The sequence below is a fragment of the Acomys minous genome (genome assembly GCF_964271855.1).
Source record: "Acomys minous genome assembly, chromosome: 3".
In the NCBI taxonomy this organism is placed as follows: domain Eukaryota; kingdom Metazoa; phylum Chordata; class Mammalia; order Rodentia; family Muridae; genus Acomys; species Acomys minous.
In genome coordinates, this window is record NC_140485.1 from 38612463 (window position 1) to 38639252 (window position 26790).

General features: G+C 36.2%; 1 protein-coding gene across 5 annotated transcripts in view; it reads right to left on the reverse strand.

Annotated features, from left to right (window-relative positions):
- The window catches only part of KIF18A (kinesin family member 18A), a 68245-nt gene that overhangs the window by 31190 nt on the left and 10265 nt on the right, over nucleotides 1-26790 (reverse strand). For 4 of the 5 annotated variants that reach the window (XM_084777131.1, XM_084777132.1, XM_084777133.1 and 1 more), the window contains 9 exons: nucleotides 24827-24931; nucleotides 24106-24216; nucleotides 21835-22032; nucleotides 20023-20199; nucleotides 18794-18871; nucleotides 18483-18595; nucleotides 9055-9217; nucleotides 4830-4994; nucleotides 1063-1184 (listed from right to left, as the gene is read on the reverse strand). In XM_084777131.1, the coding sequence (XP_084633257.1) occupies nucleotides 1063-1184; nucleotides 4830-4994; nucleotides 9055-9217; nucleotides 18483-18595; nucleotides 18794-18871; nucleotides 20023-20199; nucleotides 21835-22032; nucleotides 24106-24216; nucleotides 24827-24931 (1232 nt within the window). The remainder of the gene's footprint in view (nucleotides 1-1062; nucleotides 1185-4829; nucleotides 4995-9054; nucleotides 9218-18482; nucleotides 18596-18793; nucleotides 18872-20022; nucleotides 20200-21834; nucleotides 22033-24105; nucleotides 24217-24826; nucleotides 24932-26790) is intronic. The other variant, XM_084777135.1, reaches the window with a different exon arrangement.

The following is a 26790-nucleotide window of genomic DNA, read 5'->3' on the forward strand; positions in this document are numbered from 1 at the left end:
ACAGGAGAAGCCACAAAGCCTAAGTATCTCTAGGATGTTAGCTGGGAGGAAGCCAAATTACCTTAGAGGGTTAAGAATGAGGTAACAACTACTTATTTCTTATGCTGTGAAGCTTGTTTAAATAATACAACAGAGTCTCAGTTATTTGTGTGATAGCTGGATTAAGAGAGAAACTGAGAAACAAATAGTTTTATAAAAATAACCTTAACATAGATGACACAGATGGGTCTGGTTAAACTTACTGTGTCACCAAACCAAACCAAATCAACCCAAACTACAAACAAAAAACACCCCCAAACCAAGTGAAAGAAAGAAAAAATAATGAAAACATCCTACAAAGAGGAGAAAAGATGACTTACAGGGAGGAAGGGTGTAGGCAGCATGGAGATGGGAGAAGGTGGGAGTGCTCAGATGTATTATGTACGTGTATGAACTTGTCAAGAAATTGTTTAATTAACAAAAAGAATTATAAAATAATTGATGCACTTGATGCTCATTATAAGGTAGTAATAGCAATGAAACCTGAGCATGTGGATTTTTCTGTCGGTTGCATGTTTCATGTGAACATAGGGGGATGGGCTGGCACACAGGACATGTCTCCTAGACCAAGCTTGGAAGTTGAGATGGTGCAGGTGAGGAGCATAAGACTGGGTTGTAGCGCTGGGTATGAGGCCTAGAACTCCATGAAGACTGGGACGAGTGCAGAGGCATAAGGTCAAGAAGGCCCACTCACTCCTCTTAAAAAAAAAAAAAGTATATATATATATATATATATATATATATATATATATATATATATATATATATATATTTACTAATAACTAAAAAGGAAAATTCATTGACAAACTATAAAGTAGTATAAACGTAATTACTAAGAAAGAACCACATCCCTCACCCTCTCTCAATGTTTTTTTCCTGCATGTTTTTTGATGCTGGCAAAAAATTCAAAATTAACGAATCCCTTATCTGTTAAATTCAATTTCCTGGGTAAGACTTCTGTTCTCTAGATGCTTTAGGTCTGCAGCGTTAATGTTGGTAGCCTGTCTAAAACCATGCACTTACGCTTCCGTTTGCCTGTTCTGCTGCTCTTGGAGACAAGCTAGAGTCGTCATGTATCCAATTTGTGTTTTCAGGTCTTTGTTCAGGAGGTGTAAATGGTGACAATGAAGATCTTTATTGAGTTCCTAAAAACAATAATGCAAATGTATTTTAGATTTTTAAAAGAATTATACTAATTTTAACATACATGTAGTTATTTCATGTGGGTACTAAGAGCACTGTGTCTATGTTTGTGTATATTGGAGAAATTTAGACAGTAAGAGATCTGGCAGATCTGTTCAGAAAGTGAATGTAGGCATCCAGAAAAAGGTATAGTATGAGAGCTTCTCTGATGATCAATTCTTTTACAATATTTTCATAGAGTAATAAAAGAAATTTTTGTTTAAATGCTACTACCAAGAGAAGCATTCCTTGAGCACTACATTTAAAGATGGACAAACCCTATGTTCAAACACTGCCATAGTACCGACAAATAACAATGCCTTAGCACTGACTAATAACAATGCTATTTATTTACTTATTAGCAGGTAAGGCTCACCCAGTGATGGACTATGATCAGGTTAGTTCTGCACACAGGCCAGTGTTTGGAGTTGCAAGCATTAACTCCCCTCCCCTTATATTCTTGTAGCAAACTTCACCTTTCTACCACCTATAATTTACTTGTTCCTAAAACTCATGTCTTAAATAAAAAAAAATCAGCTTAGTGGCTACAGTGATATACAAATACAGCAGCAGTTTTAACATCTTTGTGTAATGAAAAAATGAATTTCTGGGGCCATTCAGATTAGAAAGCTAACAATCTAATAAACAGGAGAGCTATGCCTGGAATTTTCTCTTAGGAATAAATGTGATATTCCATTTTGATTTGTTCATACTCCTTTCGACTGCACAGTTGAACACAGATTCTCTAAGGTACAGATTTGTTTTTTGGGTTTTGTTTTATTTTATTTTATTTTATTTGGTATTTTATACTTATCAATTTGTTATGTTCAAGGCCAAAGGAAGAGGAGAATGTAGGCTCTTTGCTAGGTTTGTTAAATATAAAATACTTTCTATACCAGCAACAGGGACTTTGACAAAGAAATGCTACTTTGAGATTCAGGACAACTGTACCGCAGGCTTGCCCACAGGCCAATCTGGTGTGGGTAATTTCTCAATTGATGTTTCTTCTTTAAAAATGACTTCAGTTTGTGTCAAGCTGACATAAAACTAGCCAGCACAAGTCATTTACATAATTCACCTTTATACTTCAAGAAATCTATCATATATTTTGGATAAAAACACTTTTTATGGAACCAGGATATGTCTAGAGGATTGACCTATGAGTCATTTGATTTTTTAGGGATATGCTCAGTCTGGAAACAAATGTCAGCTCAAGCCAAATACATGGAGATCAGTTTACTTGACTAAAGTATAAAAGCTGAACTGATTCATCTAACACCATCTCCTTATAATTTTTCAGTTAGAACATCTAATAAAGTGTGTAAGCATCTTTTCTAAACAACTCCATCTATTTTCCTAATAAAACAACAAACAACAACAACAAAAAAGCATAATAAAACCCAGGTTTTCCTTATCTTTTATCCTCTAGAACCATGCCTCATACCCAATCAATCAGATCTTGGGTAGATGGCCTCTGGAAAATCAACACTGCATTTCTAGTGTGTTTACAATGAACAGATCTCATGAGAAGACCACAGCCTATTATAATTAGTGCAAGTCAGCTAATAACAACTGAAGTACAGAGTACAATGGGAGGTAATAGCCAGCTTTAGAAACGTCAAGTCCCAGATTGTGCTAGGTTTGGTAAGCCATGATAGAGTTTACAGTAGGGACAGGACATTAGAGAGTGATACTGTCATGTTAGCTCTCAAATTTTTAGTGTAGTTGTTGTGGAGAAAATCAAAGGCCAAGTCTTAGAGTATGATAATGAGAGATGGTAGCCTGAATTAGGATCGTGGTACTGCTGAACAGAGACTTGATAAAAAGTAGATAATGAAGGAGGGTATAGCAAAAACACCATTCATTTCAAAGTCATAAAGAAGTAGTCTTTGTCAAGAGTTGTAGGACTTTGGGTAAGTCTCTCTGTGAAGTTAGGTTACATTTTGTTTATACAAAAAATAAGTGCTTATGACTAGATAATTATTTCAGCTGTGAAAACATCTCAAGAAAATAGGCTGAGAATAGGGGTTAGGTGGTAGAACTTGGAACTGTTGTCTTTCTTGTGTTATTTATAATAAAATATATAAAAGACTAAAAGTATAGGCTTATAGCAGGGTGTACAAAAATATTTCTGGAAGTATTTTAGGCTAGGCAGAGCCTTGAAAGACAAAGGAAAATGGAAGTCTGATTCTGGCATGGTCTTCATACTAGGTTCCAAGCCAATCAAGGCTACACAGAGAACTTCTCTCAACAAACAAAAATTATAGTTTTGAAATACTGTATGTGACCATATTAAAAACTTCAAATTCACTGACAGTAGCTCAAATGATATTAACTCAATAAACCCCATAAAGTTGGAAAATGTTAAGTAATACCATGCTAAAACCACAAATACTTTAGCTAATTTTTAAATAAATGTATGAAGTTTAAAATATAAACTATACACTTCCTAGACTCTTAACTGGTTGGTGTACTCCCACATTGGGCCATGAAACTGAATATGGGTATTGTGAATAATCTAGCTACAGTAAAACATTTTGAACACACAACAATTACACAGTAATTCAACATCAAATGTGCAAATAGGAGGAAGATATATTTCTGGCTATTTACCCTCACAATGAATCACAGGGCTTCACTGTAAAAGTGGTCCTGAATATACAACACTGTGCACTGGGTAACACAAAGGAAAACTGCCTGAAACACCCTGGTTATCACTCAAGAATACTGCACCCTAAGAACTGTAGTATTTTTACTCTACATACAAAGATTATTCTATAGAAACACAATGGCTTACAGAGGGAAATAAAAAGATTTTTTTACTGTCACTCCTCAGCATCCAAATATCAAATTCATGTATCTTTGGACTGAAACTGTTTTCTTTGATTTTACAAATTGCTGTTTGAGATGTTGACTTGAGTTTCATAAAACATCGTTAAATGAGTTTTGGCTTGCTTGTGATCATGAAAGATTTTCATATCATTTCCAAAATGGGTCTAAGTAAACCTCTGCCATTTTGTACTATGCATTATACAAAGTAAACATTCTTGGTATTCCAGGCCACTTAAAAAAAAAAAAGGATGAATTTTGAAAAGTCACCATTCATTTCATTAGTATTCAAATTTGTTTTGTCTTTATAAATAAATGGTAAACATTCCTCAAACTATTTTTAAAATTAATCCCTTCATTATTTGTAATGAATAAACGCTTGATCTGTAAATCTATTATATACTTAATAGACTCAGGGTCACAAAATCATTACTCAGGGAAAAATAAGTTATGAGTGGAAAAACTTTAAAAGGCTTAGATGATGAAACAGGAACTAGTCTGAAACATAATTACTTAATTCTAAGGTAAGAGCTACTTCATAAAGAAAGTTACTTAAAAAGCATTTAAAGATAAGTTGACCCTTCTGAAAGCGGAAACCACAAACCAATTAGGTAATTAGTAAGTTTAAGATATACTTGTTAAAATTAGTAAAGTGAACTAATTAAATTTTAGAAAGACGGCAACAGTTGTCATATGAAAAATATTTTCACAAGAAAAATAAGAAATTTAAGGATCTAAGCTTTTACAAACTAAATCTGAACATATAAACATATTTGTACCTCTGGAATATCACCATTTTGACCTAAGAGTCCCATTTCACTTTCCACTCGATGAAGCCAATTAGTATTTTCCTCAAATTGTTTCATCATCTCTTCCTTCTTTTTCTCCAGGACACAGTGAACAGTTTTCAACTTTTCAAGTCTGTGATCTCGCTTGCAAGTGGCCTGAAAACACAACAATGTATTTAATAGTATACCTAATTTTCATATTTCACATGTACAACACTCAAAAAGTCATACATGTTCTTCCATACATGGTCTAGTACATTATGTTAAGCTACACTTGCTATTTCATCACTAAAGTATCATAACAAGACAGGAAATAGGTTGTGAGTCATTTTATAAAATTACATCTTGAGTGTTTACAGCTTTAAGAAATGCAGTGGTTAAACGGAAGAGTATAACTTCTTTTTTGTACACTACATTTGTAAAGTTCATAGAAGGTTAGATAAATTCCATGATTTCCTTACTCAGAATAAAAAGTCATGCACACTCTGGCCTTGTCTTTTCTCTAATCTGAAGAACAAGAGTTCTGCCATTCTAAATTGTCTGTTCTAAACCACAGAGAAAAAGTATCAAGAGCATTTACCAGTACCTAACTTCACATATGGTCAAGCTGAGTACCATATTGTACACAGTGAATATTTGGCATTCTACATATTCATAAAACATCTTTGGTCAGATTTGGTCTTCTGATAGTTTTTAACTCCAAAGGTTGTGCCTGCCAACACGGAACTACGGGTCAGAACAGCTTGGTCTCTCTAGGCAACATACGATGGGTGTACCTGAACTAGTCAGTCCTCAGAGATTAGAACAAATAGAGCATAGGGACCAACAAATAAAGAACAGATCTGTGTGTTCTTGGTCAAAGACTGTCCCTTTTAGGTAATATATTATTATTTTTGGTGATTCTAAACTTATTCATTATTAATATTTTCAGGCTCATAACATAAGCAAATATGAGCATCTTCATTTAGGTGGAGGATATTAGCTTGTGAGTATTTAGTGTCATACAAATGTGGTTGCCATTAAGGCAGAGTCAGAGTCTAGATGCCAGTACATTTCACTTAACTCCTCTTCAGGAAAATAAGATGGCCAAGGAAAAGCTGACACACAAGAGGCTAGAGTTAATGACCTGAGAGTGTGGTTCATTAAGCAGTGTCATTTTCATCAAGGTTCTTATCTCTTTATTGTCATTTCTCTAATTGTACCCTAAACCAATTTTTTTTCCTCATTGCAAGAAAGATCTTAGCAAAACAAAACCGCTGCTTAAATAAACAAAATGCCCATGTTCTCCCAAAAGAGGAAAAAGGACAGATTACAAAAAGCTAGCTAACACAACAGATACTGCACTGCAAAGGTCTAACTCTGGTGGAAGCTGAATAGAGTCCTTCCAGGGAAGTCAGTGGGTAAAAATAATTTTTATAACACTAGAGTTCACCAGCCTTTTAAGTCTGTGTGAAATATTAAAATGATTTATTTTAACATATGAACATTGTGCTCTGATGTGAGAATGTACATCATATATATTCCTGATTCTGATGGAGGGCAGAAAAACCATGACATAACCAAGAACCGAGTTACAGATGGTTGTGAGCCACTACATGGTGGTAGGTCCTCTGCAAGAGCAACAAGTGCTCTCAAAGACGGAGCCAGCTCTCCAGCTAGCCTTCTTAATTTCTAATTAAACATTAGGATATGAGTTTTCCAGGAGCTAACAGAGGTATAAAGTCACCACAGACTATGACAGAAGCAGGTAAGACAATACAGTTATCATGCGGCCAGGTGCAGGCTCGGAAGAATGTAAATCAATGCTGCTTTTCTCAGAAGCTTTTTTTCTGTTTTAGAAAATAATTAGTCATCTCCATAAACCTACAATTATAAGACAATAAGTATTTTGGTAAATCATACCAGTAATTTCTAATACAATCCTTGTAGACAAGAGTCTCTATAGGTCTTGTCCTAGGCTAAGTTTTAATGGTAGAAAAGATTCCTGAACATGAAGGTTAGAGAGTGCTATAGTAGGAAGTGGGAGTTGGGACATTTTGACTTTCTTCTGCTATTTGGAAAGTGTGAAAACTTAGTAGGCAAGTCAATCTCAATAGGTCTTCAGTCACTTTATCTGGAAAAATGAAGAAAAAGGGGTTATACCTGCTTGAAGGTAGTGGCCAAATTACATTTACTTTGTTGTAATATTTACAAATGTTATCTTGACTGCAGATATGTGAACAGGAAGTGATCTACAGCTGTAAAGACAACATAACACCAGAAAGCCCCCAGCTGAAAACTCAAAAAGGACAATTTGCACTTCTAATGTCTATCAAATATTTTCTCTATTATGATTGGCATTGTGGACACTTTCCATTGATCTACCCACATTGAAGCCCTGTTCTACCAAAAAAGGGTGTTTATTAACATATTCTTAAATATGTATAGTAAGTTCTGACATATAGTGCACCGGTTCCCATTGAGGTTTGAAAGAACTTTATACAATTAATAAAGAAAATGTTTAGAATAAAACAGGTCTTGAGATAGAAAATATGATTCTAAAATTTTAAGTGTCAATACTGCTTTGTGCAACAAACAAACAAAATCCCCACTAATATGGCATGAAATCTTGTCAATTTGACAGGATTCCAAAGTACCTAAGACAGTGGCTTTCAACTTTCTTAATGCTGTGATCCTTAATACAATTCATGTAGTGGTGACTTCCAACCATAACATTATTTACACTGTTGCTTTATAATTGACTTTGCTGCTGTGGTGAATTGTAATGTGAATATCTGATACGCAGGGTATCTGTTCTATGACCCCTGTGAAAGGGTCATTTGACTTCTGAAGGGTTCATGACCCACAAATTGAGAATCACTAACCCAAATAAAAGCATTTGGCAAAGTTCTAAGAATGTTTTCAGATAGGTTTAACTGAGGAATATGAATAAATATGAAGCCATCAATTAATGAACTGGGGTCCTAGACTGACTTTTATAGTATCTAACTGGCAGGGGTGAGGGGAAGAAGCAGAGCTAAAGGCACAAGTTCTAGCATTAGCCTACTAGAGTTTACATCGTAGCTCAGCTACATTTGCTTTTGCATTACTTTTGACAAAATCATTTACCTGTGGCCTTGATTAGAAGGGAGAGCATTGAACAACACCTCATGGAGTTTTTTGACATTTCAGTGAGTTAATACATTTAAGCTGTCTAACTATTGTCTGGTACAGTATAAGAATGTGTTTTGGTTTTTTTTTTTAAATCCAGTGTATAAATCCTTTAATTTCTGAAAAGTTCATTTGTTTCTTCACACTGAGGAAGTCTTTCTGTTTGATTCTTTTATCTTCCGTTCCTCTTTCATGACTAACCACTTTTACAGTTTCCACTAGATTGCTTTAGTGTCTAACGTCTTGAGGTTTTTGTCTTATATGCTAAGGTTGCTGACTCTTATCCATGGGGAACATTTTATAGTTTTGGATGGGTAGTGAACCAGGGGATAGAGTTGAAGGTGTATTTCTCAGGATAGTTTTGCATTGCTTTTGCCAGGTTTTCCAGAGGTAGCACTGGCTCGATGTCATTTTATTCCTTAAAAAACTTAGGTATTTTCTATGTAAAAAATACAGGTTGTTAAAGCTCAGACCATAACCATTTTGAAATGTACATTTTAATGAATCTTCAAACGAGAGCATTTTTCTTACTACCCATTGCCCTTTCCCCCTGGCATATCTCTATCTCCCATAGCACGAAGGGTATAAATCTTTGAACTTTCTAGTTGTATTTGAAGGCTCTTGGTTCTAAACTACTGTGTTGTTAGTGGTTTAAATCAAAGGTAGGGCAGTAAAAGCAGTCTATGTAGTTGGAGAGGAGAAATTAATGCACCATTGTACTTAAAAGCACAAAACACTGAAAGTTGGTTCGATCTTAATTAAGATCATGCAGTCAGGCCTAGCAAGATCAGAAATAAAATACTGTTTCTGAATAAAAACAAAACAAAACAAAACTCCCCTCCTGTTCTAAGTTGAAAAGTCTTGCCTGCATCTGTGCAGGCTGATTCTTCTGTGCCCAAGAACTCAAGGGCCCTCAAAAGAGGGACAATGTTTGCTTTATAAAGTTTCCTATGGTTCTCACGGTATTTCCAAGTTTCAGAGAATGGTTAAAAAATGGTGCTCATGAAACTTCTAGAAGTATATATTTCCATATTCTCTGTAGTTTAGGCAAACATTAGTTAAGTACCTTTTCTACTTTGTCTTCAGAACACATCATCTCTATCTGTTTGTGGCACTGCTGGTGATAGAATGACTTTAGCTCATTTTCTTTAAGTAACATTTCTAACTTCAGATATTCTTGCCTGATTCCTTCTCGATTCTGGAACAAGGAGTTCAGAATTTCTTGAAATCTACCAAAAATAAAACACACCATTACATTTCATTAAATTTGTATAATACATAGCTTACTTAGACAACATGCATCAGTCAGACCATACTGAATGATAAACAGTAAATAGGTAAGAACAACTTTCTCCTGCCACAAAAATGTTTAGAGGAAATATCAACATTATTTCTACTACTTTAGGTTTTTTCCTGCTACAAAGAAAATCATGTTACTTAAATATTTAGGTGTCACAAGGCCTCTGCTGTTAGTAATATGCTGTGTTTTATCATATTCAGTCTGACTGCTTAGCAAAAATGAAGAGGATTGTAATCTGGATCTCTACTATGAAAATTCTCTCAGCCCTATCATCATGGGAGCATGATCTGCTGTCTGGTGTTGGCTTACTGTGAAGAAAACGCAAAAGAAAGCATTATCATATGGTATCTCCATGCCCCCCTAGGGAAAATGAGAGAACCAGTTTTAGCCTCAAAGATTATTATAGTGAAAATACAACATAAGGTTAGGTACCCCCTACAGTTTGGCAGAGTCAACTAACACAGGCAGGACCCAAAACATCCAAGTTAACAATGTGGCAAACCTAAAAAAATGGCTGTGATTTCCTTCTCCAAAGAGCAAATTAAAGAATCAAATTTGAGGAGATTATTAGAGCCCAAGGATCCAACAATTCAAAACTGATTAAATCTTATGAAATATTTTGAGGAAAAGCATACCTCCACCCCTAGGACAAACAACAGTGATCACACAATATTTTAGTTTTATAAACAATCTCACACAGGCAAAAATATTTAAGAAAATTAACTACAAGGCCTTTAAAATAAAATCAAGTCTATACATTTAAAAATAAATGTTCCTTGGGCAGACTTTGGAATATATTGGTATGGATCTGTGGTAAAGGTACTGCCAATTTACGTCACTAGTTCTTAATGAAACTCTCCTGGGAATAACTATAAACCACAATACATTGACTTAGTGCAGTTTTGTTAGGCTGATGAATATTTCATAGGAAGTACATGCAGACACTGTGATCTCACTGTACTGTATTACTCCAGTGCTAGTGCCAGTAAATGAACTGATAAGTTATCCTTAGGTTATAACCCAAGATAACATCTTAGTTTTTGTAACTTCTTAATGCAGGGTTAAGTTCAATATTGCCAAATTTGTAATTTTGTGGCCTGAGTATTTTATTTGGTGTTTAGTGTTTATAAAGAAAGTAATCACTACCATGGTTCTATGCAATGTCTGAAAACAACAAAACCCTGGTACCTTGGGGCACAGCCACCATCAGTGAGCTGTACTCTGTCCTCTGATTTCCATCTTTTGGGCCACTGTTCTGTCTGTCTTTCCAAGGAGACCTGCCAGCTCCAGGTCTACAGGGTAGACCTCAACCTCCCCCTCAATTCCCTGTCTGCCAGATCCCTCTGGGGCCAGACAGCACCAGAGAGCTGCCCTCTGTCTCCTAAGCTCCTTCATCCAGGCCACAGATCTGCCTGCCTTCCCCAGGAACATCCAGGTGGGCAGCCTGCACCAGGGCCAACTAGATGGCCCAATGCCAGTTTACGAACACAATCAACTGTGGAGAATGTCCTGTCCGTTGGCTAGATCTGAGTAGTGGTTCTATGTTTACTGGTTATATTGTCCTTGGTTGGTGTCATTGTTTAAGCAAACCCCCCTGGACCCAGATCCACCTGTCACGATGGTCTTCTTGTAGGTTTCTAGGACCCTCTGGAGCCTTCTATTTCCCCATTCTCCTACATTTCTCTCACCTAGAGTCCCAATAGGATGTCCTCACATCTATCCCAATCTTCTGCTAAGTGAAGACTTCCATGGGACATGTCTTTTGGACTAGTGTCCAATTATAAGTGAGTATATGCCATATGAATCTTTCTGCTTCTTGGTTAACTCACTCAGTATGATCATTTCTCGTTCCATCCATTTGTGTGGAGAATGGGTACTAACTCGGACATGAATTCTGGTGCCTCATATTTGACCACTTCCCCTTGATGAGGAGACAAGGTGGCACTCAGAGAAAGAATAGGCAGACTACCAAGATAAGACTTGATAGCCTATGACCATATAGTGGGGGAGGAGGCCTCCCTCAGTCATAGACCTTGGAGAAGGGAATACAGTGAAAGTGGGAGGGAGGGAGGAACGAGAGAGGATATAAGTGATGGAATAACAATTGAGTTGTGATCTGAATAAATTAATTAAATTATTTTTTAAAAAGGGGAGAAGGAAGAAATGTTCACACCATCTCATGTTTAACTTCAATTTAAATAAACACAATGGATTTGTGGCAAACAAACAAAAAACCATAATCAACAAGAGCCAGGGCAATGGGCACCACCAGAACCCAGCTCTCCTACGACAACAAGGCCTGGATATGCTCACACAACTGAAGCACAAGAAAATGACCTCAAGTCCAATCTTATAACGATGATAGGGGCCTTTAAAGAAGAAATGAATAGACCACTAGACCACTTAAAGAAATACAGGAAAGTACAATTAAATAGTTAAAGGAAACGAATAAAATGGCTTAAGACCTAAAAATGGAAATAGAAAAACAAAAACAAACAAACAAACAAAAGCAAAACCTACAAACTTAGGTAATCCGAGAGATGGAAAATTTAGGGAAGAGAACAGGAAGTATTGGGACAAATATCACCAACAGAATACAGGAAATGGGAGAGAGAATCTCAGAAGATATGACTGAAAAAAAAATCCATACATCAGTGAAAGAATGATAAATTGAAAAAGTTTTTTACACAAAACATCCAAGAAATCTGGGAAACTATGAAAAGACCAAACCTAAGAATACTAGTAATAGAAGACTGTATATTAAAAAAATTTCCCCACCTAAAGAAAGATATGCCTATAAGCATACAAAATAGATTGGACCAGAAAAGAAAATCTTCCTGCTACATAATAACCAAAACACTAAATCTACAAAGCAAAAAAAGAATATTAAAAGCTGTAAGGGGAAAAGGCCACGTAGCATATGAAGGCAGACCTATCACCCAACTTTACAAGATTCTAAAAGGGCCTGTGCAGATGTCTTATAGACCCTACGAGACCATATACGTCAGACCAGACTACTATACCCAGCAAAACTTTCAATCACCTTAGATGAAGAAAACAAGATATTTCATGACAAAACCATATTTAACAATATTTAACCACAAATCCAGCCCAACAGAAGATGTTATAAGGAAAACTCCAACATAAGGAGGCTAACCACACCAAGGAAATAGAGGATATAAAAAATTTGCACATCAGAAAACCAAAAGAAGAAAAGTACAGCCCGCTACCCCCCTCAGCATCCTCCCACTCTACCACCACAAACATCAAAATAATAGGAATTAACAATTTTTGGTTATTAATATCTCTAAACATCAATGACCCAATAAAAAGATACAGGCCATTGTGCACAGTGGAGCACACCTGTAATCCCAGCATGAGGGAGGCAGAGGCAGGAGGATCTCTGTTAGTTTGAGGCCAGCCTGGTCTACAAAGTAGGTCCAGTACAGCCAAGGCCACCCAGAGAAACCCCGTCTTGACCACCTCCCCCACCCAAGAGATACAGGCCAACATATGGACATGAAAACAGGATCCATCATCCTGCTACATACAAGAAACACACCTCCGCAACAAAGACAGACATTATCTCAGAGTAAAGGGCTGGAATAGGGTTTTCTAAGCAATCAGACCCCAGAAGGAAGCTGGGGTAGCTATTCTCATATGTAATAAAGTAGAGCTTCAACTAAAATTAATCAAAATAGACAGGGAAGGACATTTCATACTCATCAAAGGAAAAAAAATCAACCAATATGATGTTTCAATTATGAACATCTATATTGCAAATGGAAGGGTATCCACAATGGTGAAAGAAATATTACCATTTTTCTTACTAAAGCTTAAATCTCACTTAAAACGATACACATTAATTGTAGTAGACTTCAACACTCTAATCTTACCAGCAAACAGGTCATCAAGACAGATACTAAACAGAGAAATAATGAAACTAACAGACATTAGGAATTATATAGATATATACAGAGCATGTCACCAGACACAAAAAGATATACCTTCTTCTCAGCACCTTGTGGAAACCTCTCCAAAAGTGACCATATAGTTGGTCACAAAACAAGCTTCAACAGATATCCCTTGCATCTTATCAGAGCACCATGGATTAAAGCTGGATTTCAACAACAACATCAGGAACAACAACAGCCTACAAACTCATGGAAACTGAACAATGCTCTAATCAATGACCACTGGGTCATGGAAGAAATAACAAACAAACAAACAAACAAACAAACAAAGCAAAACAAAAAGACTTTCTAGAAGTCAATGAAAATGAAGGCACAACATACACAATATTATGTGACACAGGGAAAACAGTGTGAAGAGAAAAGGGACATAACACTAAGTGCCTTCATAATTTACGGCAAAGGGAGGTAGATCTCAGTGAGTCTGAGGCCAGCCTGGTCTATAGGGCGAGTCCAGGACAACAGAGATTACACAGAGAAACACTGTCTCAGAACAAAAACCAAACAAAAAAACCCAATAAAACAAAACAACCAAAAAAGCCAACAAACAAGCAGGTTACCAAGAAGAGACTTGATACCCTATGAGCATATACAGGGGGAGGAAATCCCCCTCAGGCACAGTCATAGGGGAGGGGAATAAGGGGAAAATGGGAGGGAGGGAAGAATGGGAGGATACAAGGGATGGGATAACCATTGAGATGTAACAAGAATAAATTAATAAAAAAAAGCCAACAAACAAACAAAAGTAACAAAATCAAGAGCTGGTCCTTTTCTTTAGAAAAATCAACAAGATAGACAAATCTTTAGCCGAACTAACTAAAAGGCAGTGAGAGAGGAGAGAGGAGAGAGATTTGGGGGGGGGGTTATATCTGAATTAACAAAATTAAAAATTTAAAGGGGGACCTAACAGACACTGAGGAAATCAAAAGAATCATTAGGTCTTATTTCAAAACTCTGTACTCCACAAAAGTGGATAATCTAAATGAAATGGATGATTTTCTTGATAGATGAAACCCAAGTTAAAGAAAGATCAGATAAACAATTTAAATAAACCAATAATTTATAGGGGAGTCGAAGCACTCATTAAAAATTTCCTAACAACAACAACAACAACAACAACAACAACAACAACAACAACAGCAGCCCAGAGCCAGATGATTTTAGTATAGAATTCTGCCAGAGTTTCAACGTAGAGCTAATATCAATACTCCTCAAATTATTCCACAAATTGGAAAAGATGGAATATTGCCAGGTTTATTTCACGAGGCCATAGCCATTCTTATACCTAAACCACACATATATTCAACAAAAAAAAAGAATTTCAGACCATTTTCCTGTATGTACACTGAAGCAGAAATACTCAATAAAATACTTGCAAATCAAATCAAAGATAGATTTGGATACATCATGTACCATGATCAAGTAGGCTTTAGCCCAGACATGCAGGGATGGTTAAACATATGAAAATCCATCACTGTAGTCCAACTGAAACTGAAAGAGAAAATCTGAAAGAAAAAAACCATTAGATGCTGAAAAAGCCTTTGACAAAATTGAATGCCCCTTCATGTTAAAAGTTGGGACTGATCAGGGATACAAGGCCCTAAACACAATAAAGGCAATATACAGCAAATTAAATGGAGAGAAATTTAAAGTAATTCTACTAAAATCAGAAAGAAGACAAAGCTGCCCATTTTCTGTGTCTATTCAACATAGTACTTAAAGTTCTAGCTAGAGGAATAAGACAACTAAAGGAGATCAATGGGATATAAGTTAGAAAGACATCAAAGATTCCCTACTCATAGATGATACGGTAGATCTACCATAGGACTTCTACATGTGATAAACACCTTCAGCAAAGTGGCTAGCTACAAAATTAACTAACTAAATAAAATTAGAAAAAAAATTACTATCCCTCCTGTACATTAGCAACAAACTGGCTGAGAATGAAAATAGGGAAACAACACCCTTCACACCCTTCACACCAGCCACAAACAATACAAATTATCTTGGTGTAACTCTAACCAAGCACATCAAAGACCTGTATAACAAGAACTTCAAGTCTTTGAAAAAAGAAATTGAACAAGATACCAGAAGATGGAAAGATGTCCCATGCTTGTAGATCATGTGGATTAACATAGTAAAAATGGCCATCTTACCAAAAGCAATCTACAGATGCAATGCAATTCCCACACCATTCTCTTTAGATCTTGAAAGAGTAACTGTCAACTTCATATGGAAAAATACAAAACCCAAGACAGCTAAAACAATTCTGTACAATAAGAGAATTTCTGTTGTTATCACTATCTCTGATTTCAAATTGTACTATAGAGCAAGAATAATAAAATCTTCATGGTATCGGCATGAAAACACACAGGTTGATCAATGTAATTGAATCAGAGACCCTGAAATAAACCCCCACACCTATGGACATCTGATTTTTTAAAAAGAAGTCAAATCTATTCAATGGAAAATGGGTAGCATTTCCAATAAACGGTGCTGGTATAGCTGGATGTCTATATTTTAAAAAATGCAAGTAGATCCATATTTATCACCATGCACAAGTGGTTTAAAGACTTCAAAATAAAACCAGAGACACTAAATCAGTTAGAAGTAAGAGTGGGGAAGAGCCTGGAACTCACTGGCATAGGAGACAACTTCCTATACAGAACAGCAACAGCCCAGGCCTTAAGGTCAACAATTAATAAATGAGACCTCATGAGGATGAGAAGCTTCTGTAAGGCAGGAGACACTGTTAAGAGAACAAAGCCACAGCCTACAGATAGGGAAAAGATCTTCACCAACCCTACATCTGACAAAGGGCTAATATTCAAAATATATATAGAACTCAAGAAATGAAATACCCTCAAACCAAATAACCCAATTAAGAAATGGGGTTCAGAGGTAAACAGAATTCTCAACAGAGGAATAATGAATGGCTGAGAAACACTTAAATGCTCAACAAGCTTAGTCATCAGAGAAGTGCAAATCAAAACAACTATGAGATTCCATCTTATATCCATCAGAATTGCTAAGATAAAAAACTCAAGTGACAGCACATGCTGGTGAGGATGTGGAGAAAAGGGAATACTCCTCCATTGCAGGTGGGAGTGCAAACTTTTACATCTAATTTGCAAATCAATCTGGTGCTTTTCCAGAAAACTGAGAATAGGGCTACCTCAAGACCCAGTTATTCCACTCCTTGGAATATACCCAGAAGATGCTCCAGCACACAACAAGGACATATGCTCAACTATGTTCATAGTAGCCTTATTCGTAATAGCCAGAACCTGGAAACAACCAAGATGCCCCTCAGTCTAAGAATGGATAAAGAAACTGTGGTACATTTACACTACGGAATACTACTCAGCTATTAAAAACAAGGACTTTAGGTGAGAGAAGCATGGGAGAATGGGGAAATAGAATGATCCAGAGGGTCCTAGAAACCTACAAGAAGAACATTATGAAGGGTGGCTCTGCTTAAACTATGACACCAGCCAAGGAATATACGTGCAGTAAACATCGATCCCCGACCCAGATCTAGGCAATGGTCAGGACATTCTCCACAGTTGAGCAGAGAGTGGGGACTGACTTTCACACAAACCCTGGTGCCTCATATTTGACCATGTCCCCTGGAGGGAGAGACCTGGTGGCACTCAGAGGAAGGATAGCAGGCTACCAAGAAGAGACTTGATACCCTATGAGCGTATACAGGGAGAGGAAGTCCCCCTCAGTCACAGTCATAGGGAAAGGGAGTAAGGGGAAAATGGGAGGGAGGGAGGAATGGGAGGATACAAGGCATGGAACAACTATTGAGATGTAAAATGAATGAATTAATAAAAAAATTAAAAAATAAACAAACAAACAAACAAACAAAAAAACAAAAAAACCAAGGAAATCTTGAAATTTGCAGGCAAGTAGATGGAACTAGAAATGATCATCCTGAGTGAGGTAACCCAGACTCAGAAAGACACACATGGCATAGACTCACTTATAATTGGACACTAGCCCAACATAGATGTCCTCTGAGAGTCTTCACTCAGTGGGGAATTGGGACAGATGATGGGACTTGATATTGGGGTTCTAGGTGAGAAAAAATATGGGAGAATGGGGAAATAGGAGGACTCAGAGTGTCCAGGGACCCCACAAGAAGACCATCAAGGATGGTGGATCTGGACCCAGGGGGTCTGCAGAAAGTGCTGTACTAACCAAAGACAATACATACAGTAAACCTAAAAACCCTACTCATATCAAGAAATGGACAGCACATTTTCCACAGTTGTATGGACAGCAGGGACTGACTCTGATATGAACTCTGGTGCCCTGTATTTGACCACTTCCCCTTGGTGGGGAGGTCTGGTGGCACTCAGAGGAAGGAGAAACAGGCTATCTGGATGAGACCTGACAGGCTATGATCATATTGTGGCCCGGAGGTCTCCTTCTGTCACAGGCCTAACCTAGGGGAGGGGAATATCGTGAAAAAGGGAGGGGGTGGGAAACGGGAAGTACAAATGAGGTGATAACAAGTAGGATGTAATCTGAATAAATTATTTATGAAATTTAAATTTGAGAGTTCTTATTTATATACTGTAGTTATACAAAAATATCTCTTTTAACTCTACGCAAAAAGATTTTGTAGTATGCAGGTAAAACTAACCTTTTAAAACTAAACAAAACCTACAAAGATATGGATACAGTTTAGGGAGAAAAACAAAATGACAGCAGTCAATACATAATATTGAAAAGGACTTTTCTCTCAGTAATGACAAGTTTACAAGTTGACCCATAGAGAGAACACAGCAATACAAATCTTAAGGGGTATAAGATAGTGGGTCAACTTGAACATGAAATATTATTCTATCTTTTTCCATCACTTGGTGCTCCCTCAGGTAATAAAATTATTAAGTGGTTTAGTAGTTCCACATAGAATCATTAAAAACAGATTTTTATAATACTATTCAGGTACAAATGGTGAAAAAAGCACAATTCAATATAAACTAACTTCACAGATGATGTAACTAGCTTTTTCTTAAGGTTTTCCTATCTGTAAAATCAAAGGAGTTGACTTCCAGAGTGTCAAATACAAAGAACAAACAATTGAATCTGAATTCAATTGAGTGTGTGTATGTAGAAATACATGATACATAATAAACAATTGTGATTAATAAAATATAAGGCTACATTTTACAACTATACATTTCTCAGATATGAATTTAAAAGTTTTACCTTTCAATTTCTTTGTCGCGAATGTTTGAATGTTCTAATTTTTCACAGTCATTTTTGTCACTCAAGGCTTTCTGTTCTTCATAAGCTTTTAGTTTTTCTTTCAACATTAAAATCTAGCACAGAAAACACTAATTAAAATACAAATTATATTACTTGTCTCCATCTTATATGGCCATCACAAAAGATAAAAAATAAACAAGGCTTCCATTATAATAGAAAATATATTAAACTTTCGGACAATAAGGAATAAAACATCCCTTAGGTGAAGAACTGTGTATAAATTACGTTATTACTGAAAACAATAGACCTACCTCTGCTTTCTGCACGTTACAGATCTTTACATATTGAGATATGTGACTGTTGAGATTCAGAACATTGCTCTTCAACTGCTGTGAAATAGAAATTATGATTACAACCACACAATTAAATACAGCACAAAGTGCCATTACATATCAACTAATCTCGTTCCACCAATTTTAGCTTTTTGACAAGAATAGCTGTGTGAGCATCATGATTAACTATGACCATATTTAAAATCTGGGACAAGAGAGTATGTTAAGAATATATTTCATATTAGTTTCTTATTGTTTTATATATTATCTACAATAATATGAGCTATTGGCATTTACAGACTAGTCGGGAGAAAATTAAACATAAAGTTAGTTTTTAATACCCTGGACATAAATTATTTAAGTTAGTTATAATTAAGTACTTATGATTTTTCAAGGTTTGGTCCATACAGTTGTAAAATGTAACATAAAAATCAAAGTAGAAACTTCCACTAAGGGTTGGAGTAAGGACATGAAAAATGTGTGAAAAATCTTAGTATACTCATGTAGTTGACCTTTCATATAAATAGTATATGGACATTTCTCACAGAATAACACATAGCTCATCATCAGACTCTTAAAGGGGGAAAGGGAGGGTAAGGAAACATCACATCAGCTTAACTGAGGTCCCTTCTAACCTGAGGCTATACAATTTTAAAATGGATATGTTTTCACATGTATTGTTTTTAAAGTGTGCCAAAAATTTGGCAAAAAAAATTTCCCCAGCCAGTCATTATTGTATACTCCTTGACTTAACACAATATTATGCATATGAAAATATCTTGTGAAAATGTTATACAATTCATGTAAATAATGTTATAAATTGAGGTAGGTATTATTAGTTGGTGCTTAGATAAATTACACTATTACCTATAAATATTTATTATATTAAATAAAAAATAAATTAAAATACATTAAATCATTGGCTTATTAATTCCATAGTTTTATCCAAATACCACATGCCATGATGTGAAGGAAAGAAAAAAGCACTAAAGTACTCTAGCACTTTATGGATAACAATATCCATTGCATAAGTGATTGGGATGCAAAATATGTGGCTATGTTAAACTTCAGTAACAACACAGGACACTTTTAACCTCAACTGCCAAATTCCTTAACCGAAACATGACCGTAGAGAAGGCTTTAATTAGAGGTATGAAAATAACATATCCCCAATATTCTCACATCAAAGTCAAAGTAAATGCACTTACAGAAGATTTGATGTCTTTTGCACGATTAGCATACTTAAGAGTGTTGTAAGTGTCATCGTAGAATAAAGAGGAAGGACTAACTGCAGCTATCATTATAGTCTGACAGTTTCCTCCAAGAGAATCCTTCAACAAGCGAGTAAGCTTACTATTCCTGTAAGGAATATGCTGAGTCCGTCTCTGAAAGAACAGAACAAGAATACTTATTCCATTTTCCATCTATAAATAAAAAGTGTTAGTTCACTAGAAGAATGTAAGCAATGCCCAGCGATATAACTGGTATTTGACATGATGCAAATTAATCTTGATTCCTCAATGCATATGTGAAAGTTCTACGTATAGCTGACGTGAGAGTTCAGCAACAACTCCCCAACCCTTCAGTGCACTCCCTAGAAGCCACATGGCAGAAGGGAGAACTCACTCCCGAAAATTATCCTCTAACCTCAACATGCATGTACAAGTCCACACAAAGAAGTAAATAATTTTACAATTGATATATCTAAGTACAAGTTTTTCAACAAAACACTATCAAGATTGGTGTTTTAGTTGTAGGTAACATTTTAATGTATTTGAATAGATGAAGCAACAAAGAGGGTGTGGCATCAAATGGCTGTAATTCCGGTTTCTTTGTAGGTAGCTTGGATAGCAAAGCAAGATCATGTTTCCAAAACAAATCAAAACAAAACACAAACCACACCAAACAAACAACCAAAAATCACCCAAACCCCAAAAGCCCAAGTGATGTTACAAATTTGCAGTATATTATGTGCAAATGTTTGAGTTTTCAACTCCGAATGTAAAACACGTTTTTTCTCTTCCTTTTTTCTTTTCCTCCTGAGACAGGGTTTCTCTGTGTAGCCTTGGCTGTTCTGGACTCTCTTTTGTAGACCAGGCTGGCCTCAAACTCTCAGAGATTCACCTGCCTCCCTAAGTGCTGGGATTAAAGACGTGCGCCATCACACCTAGCTACACATGTTGATTTTTCAATGGTCATGTAATTTCAGTAACTTGCCCTCTTAACAAAACCTTCCTAATAATTTAAAAATATATTATTTTAAATAAAAATAACACCTTCAACAACTTAACAGTAATTTTCCTAAAGCTTTTAAGGCTGCTTTAGCTTCAATTATCACACTTTAAAAACAATTTAACATACTATCAAATACACTATATACTACTAAGTACTTCTGGTATATTCTGCATGGAAAATAGTTTTAAATGCCTCAAGGCATTAGTAAACATTCTATTATATAATTACACTTTAGATCTTAAGCCTCTTTTTCTTTTCTTAACTCTTTCGTATTACTTAAATTTTACAGTATATAATAAAAACTACCTAGACAGACTGGCTCTTAAAGGATGTTTTTTTAATGTCTTCATGTCAATTCAAATATTGTTCTTGCTGTATAGTCTAGTGATCATTGAATAGCTACTTACAATCAAGTTTAAAGCTGGATGCCTGATAAAAGCTACCATGCTGAGCCTGGTGGAACAAGCCTGTAACTATAGCTTTAGGAGCAGGAGACAAGCAGCTAGAAAGACCAAGACCAGCCTAATCAACTCACTGAGATCCTGTCTCAAAAAACCAGGGGTAGAGTACTTTTCTAGCCCATGTGAAATAATGGGTTTAATCTCATGTATCACAAAAACGCAAATACACATACATATAAAAATAGCCTCTCAAGCAACAGCAAACATAACACTCAGGCAGCACTATTTGGTAGTTCAGGATCACTTATGTCTGTAAACTCTATCTGCAACACATTCCAGAAAATATTTCTCAAAATATTTAGGAAGTAAACATAGAGTACCTACCTTTGTATCTGCTAAGGCATTGATGACATTGCCAAGAGCTAAAAGGGACTTATTAATATTTGTGCCTTCTACAAATCGTGTTCCCTTAGTACCAGAAATACTGGCCCGCTCGGATCCTGCAAGGTCAATGAGTGACATTTTGGCTATACGGACATTTTGATTGATGCTTGCTGTTTTGTCTTGTTGTCTCAAGTAGATCTTAAAATACAGAACAGGGGAAAAGGAGTGTACATTTTAATAAAATTAAAGGAAATGTTTTATTTCCAAAAATGCACATATAGGAGGACAAAGTTATTCTCTTTTTCAAAAGGGAACAGAACACAATAACCTATTATCTGCGTGATATTTATCATCAGTACTAGAATAAAGTTAAAAAAAATATGAAAATGAGGACTTATATATACGAGTTTTGATATTAAAGGCTATCTCAAAAGCCCATGTGTTAATTGTCTTGTCTCCAATGGTGTCTTGGTGCTACTAGATAAAACCCCAAAGGTCTATATATAGTACAAGCTACTTGTCAGGAAGTGTGTGTGTGTGTGTGTGTGTGTGTGTGTGTGTGTGTGTGTGTGTGTTTGGCTATGGGTGACGGATCACTTAAGTCCAGGAGTTTGAGAACAACTTGGGTATGGTATGCCAAGACTTTGTTATATCATATAATCCACAAAAAGCAAAGAGGGAAACAAGTGGGAGGTCTTTGAGTCATAGGTGGTATTTCCTTCAAGGAAATAGCTCTTCTCTATTCCTATTTATTTTCCCATCCGGGTTATAAGGTAAGTAACACCCCCTTCAGTGATGTGCTGTCTCAATAAAGGTCCCAAATCAATAATGCCAGCTGACACCACACTGAATCTTCCTGGCCTATGTGTGAAAATAAACTGCTCATTAATAATTTGATCGTTTCAAGTATTTTAGCTGCCCAGGACGGTATGATGTACTCAATTTATTTTTAAAATTTTTTTTTGAGACAGGGGTTCATGTGGCTATGAGCTTATTAGTCAAAGATGACCTTGAACTTTATAACCTCTCTACCTCTGGAGCACCAGAATTATAGGCTTGAGCCACTATGCCCAGTGTAACTGGTACTTGAGATTGAAATTAGGATTTTATTAGGGGCTACCTCCCTAGCCCCTTATTTAACCATTTTACGTTGCTTTGTAGACTTTAACTGAAACAAGATAGGTGGAAGAGAGAATGAAAACATAAGGCAAGATCTAGATTCTAGAGAAATCTCATTGTCCTAAACATTTCTCTGAAGACCACTGATAAAGAAAATGTCAGTAGAAGAGAAAAGATCAATGAAACTAGTGAATAGACACTGTCTGAAAGGTTTAACTACCTTAGATTCAAATGCTTTCGACTGTAACAATTGCTTTTTGATAAGATGAATTTCACAGGCTAGTGAGGTAGTCAAAGAGCTTGCTAAAAAGCCTGATGACTGTGTTAGAGTTCCCAGACCCAACTGTGGTGGAAGGAGAATATCGATTCCCTAAAGTCCTTTGCCATGGCACACCTATGCCTACACACATACATATGACAAACAGACATATGGAACATTTCTTTAAAGTTGAAAAATAAATAAATTTCACATACCATAATCTAAAATAAACCTCTATATAAATAACCATTTGGATATAAGTAAAAGCAGAAACTACAAACAATAAGAAATTCTAGTACCTGTGCTTTGGATCTTTGTGGATAGTTTCCTCAGTACAGTACTGTGTCAGTGAGCTATCATTCTTAAGGAATGCGGTTGACCACACGGTCAGTAGCTTCCATTTCTACTTTACCACCCTCTATTTAATATATTTCCTATGTTCAAGAAATTCTGCAAGTTGCAAAAGTGAAACCCCACGCATGTGATATACCTCACCTTAATTCTAAATATTCTCTATACTGCAGCACTTTCAAGAGCAACGTGGGTTGGGCAGCATCTTAGTACTATATGGCATATCCTCTGCATGCTAGTAACCTTGGCTTTAATAGGCAAGATGCCATAGGGCTGCAATCCCAGCTTCTCAGGAGGCTCCGGTAAAAGGAACAACAGCCAGGACTGACCATTGCTACTTAATGACTTCAAAGCCAATCTGTTCAACTTAATGAAACTGTATCTTAAAACAAAGCAAAACATCCAACACTGTTGCAAAGCAACAGGAGGGCTGAGGAACAGAGATATCTATAGATGAGGATTTGTCACCAAATCTGAAAATTATTCATGAGATTAGTTTTATTTTAAAAGCTAACTTGAGTAATAGCCTAAAGACCTTTTACCTGGAAAACAGCATGAGAACGAGAAGATGCAGCATTCATGTCAGTGGGATGCTGTGTCCTGTTTTTGTTTCCGTTGTCTAGTAGCTGTAGTATTTCCTCTGAGGATTTAGGCTAGGAGTTTAAATAGAGAAGAAATATTTTGTAATCCATCTTTAAAAATTTCAACTAACTTTTACTTATTTAAGTGCCAAGGAAATCAAACCCAAACCTGACCACTGTGAGCAAAATGCTCAACTACTGAGGTAAATCCCAGAGCATCAGTAAGCTTACTCAACAAACGATAGCTTTAAAGGTAAAAGAAAATGTTTTCTATGAATTTATTCCTATTAAATATTGACTATGTATCATTTGCCTAGAACTTGGGGCTATATAAGGAGTAATAGGTAAAAATCTAGTCTCTGAGAGAAATATTTAAATGTATTTAACAGAATAAAAACTTTCAGATTTTTAAGGGGATAACTACCCCTCAACTGTTTCATAAGATGTATCAGGACCATTCAGTGAGAGGCAGAAGGATGAGGCTGTCCTCAGTCTGAACTCATCTGCTAGCATCTTTGTGATCCTGGGTCACTCAGGCTTCAGAGCCCTTGTAATTTACTTTAGTCTTACATTTCACTAGTTTGTTTCTTTTTCAAACACAGTGGATTCAAACTAATGGCTGGTGAATTGGAAACTGCAGATTTTCTGCTCCAACAGAAAGAAAAGACACTTATAAGCATACCTGGTATAAGGTGAGTCCCTGAACAACCACTCCTCTTTGGGAGTCTTCCCGGACAGCAAGTGGACCTGAATTTGTCAAGAGGTCACGAATCTGTTCATTATACACCTTTAATTAAAAAGCATATTAACGGTGCTGTTAGAATAACCGATTATCTCACATACAAATTGTTGACTGAGGGTTTACAGCCTCAACACAGATTTTGATTACATTGGTTTACAACTGAAAATTAAAGTTGGAGTAATTATACTCTCACCCACTAATTCGTGGTTTGATAACTCTGAAAAAATAAAGATAAGCTAGATTTCTTACATCTGCAAAATACACAATTTTAGAGACCAAATGTTAAACAAAACTTGTAAGAAACAGGTGAGTGTATGTCAGCAATCCTTCGATTTCAATCTATCACACAAGAGGAATAGTCCCTCTCATCTGAACTGCGGAGGGACTAGGAGCTGAGTGATTTGTCCATGATTACAAAATGAACAGCAGATTAAGGACTGAAGCTTGGCTATCTCATGTTGTCTACAAGAGGCAGCACAAAGGAATTTCGGCAGACCAGATCTTAATAATTTGAACATACAAAAAGTGATGACAAATGTGAGTGTGCTGCCATATTTCTAAAATCTCAACATATAAGAGGCTGAGGCAGGAGGACCATGAGTTCAGGGCAAGCCTAGATGTCCCAGGAAGCATTTCAGACGGGTCAAAGTATAAACCGATGAGACTTGGTGACCCGAGTTGGATCTTGCCCTTCTCCTCGAGGTTCAGGGAAGAGGATGTGAAATGACTTTAAGAGCCAGAGGTGGAGGACAATTTTAAGGATACCATATTTTGTAGATATAACAGGACAGATGTAGGTATCAATTCAGAGAGACCTGTGACAGTCTTCACAGGCCTGTACAGCTCAAGGCAGATCACATCTCAGCATTTAACAGAGGATGCAGCACAAAGACCCACCTACATATACTAAGCTACCCACAAGTGACAGCTGCTGGGAAAGGGACAGTTTCCGTAAACTGGGTGACAACTGTATATATTAACTACACTTTAGAGCAAGTCTATGCTGAGGAGTAATTTGTAGTCTGTGTTTTTAGTGGCTTTTTCTGTTTTTAAAGAAGGACAGAACATAAAGTTGGGTAGGTAGGGATAAGAGAGGATCTGAGAGGAGTTGTGGGATATGAAATATAAAGTATATTGTTTGAAAATCTAATAATAATAATAATAATAATAATAATAATAATAATAATAATAATCAGCACCAGATGCATTGGCATTCCTGTATAATGGAGGCAGGCCCCGAAGCCTGAAAGCCAGAGAGCCTGGTGTATGGAGGAAGTAAGAGATGCCGCTTTAACAGGGTGTTAAGATAGAACCAAGTCCTAAGATGTCTTCAGACTTCTACTTCCATGCCAACACTTACACACACACACACACACACACACACACACACACACACACACACAGAGTAATTAAAAACAAAACCAAAAATGTTCCAATCACACAAATTACAGAAACTACCTATAATCTATTGATTATTAAATAACCAACAAGTCTATGCTAGTGTAACAAAGGGAAAAAGCTTTCCTTACAATAAATACTAAGGAATAAACATAAAAAGAAATTTTGGTGTCTAAAAAGTGCTATCATCTATAATTTACTCAAATGTGAATCATCAGCAAACCCTGCAAATTCCAGCATAATGAAATTTATAAAAGTAAACATTGCCAGTAATAGGACCAACCAATTACCTAAGTGAATTGATATGAAGTAGTAAGTATTCAATAGTACTTCTGTGGTGTCTTCCATGACTTAAACCAAGTCTAATAGAGAAAAAGAAACAAAAAACAAACAAACAAACAAACAAAACAAACCAAGGGTATTAAAAATACCCTTTGTATTTTAGAACACACACACACAAACCACAGAAACTGCTCATTAAAGATGACCAAGAGCATGCAAGTGAA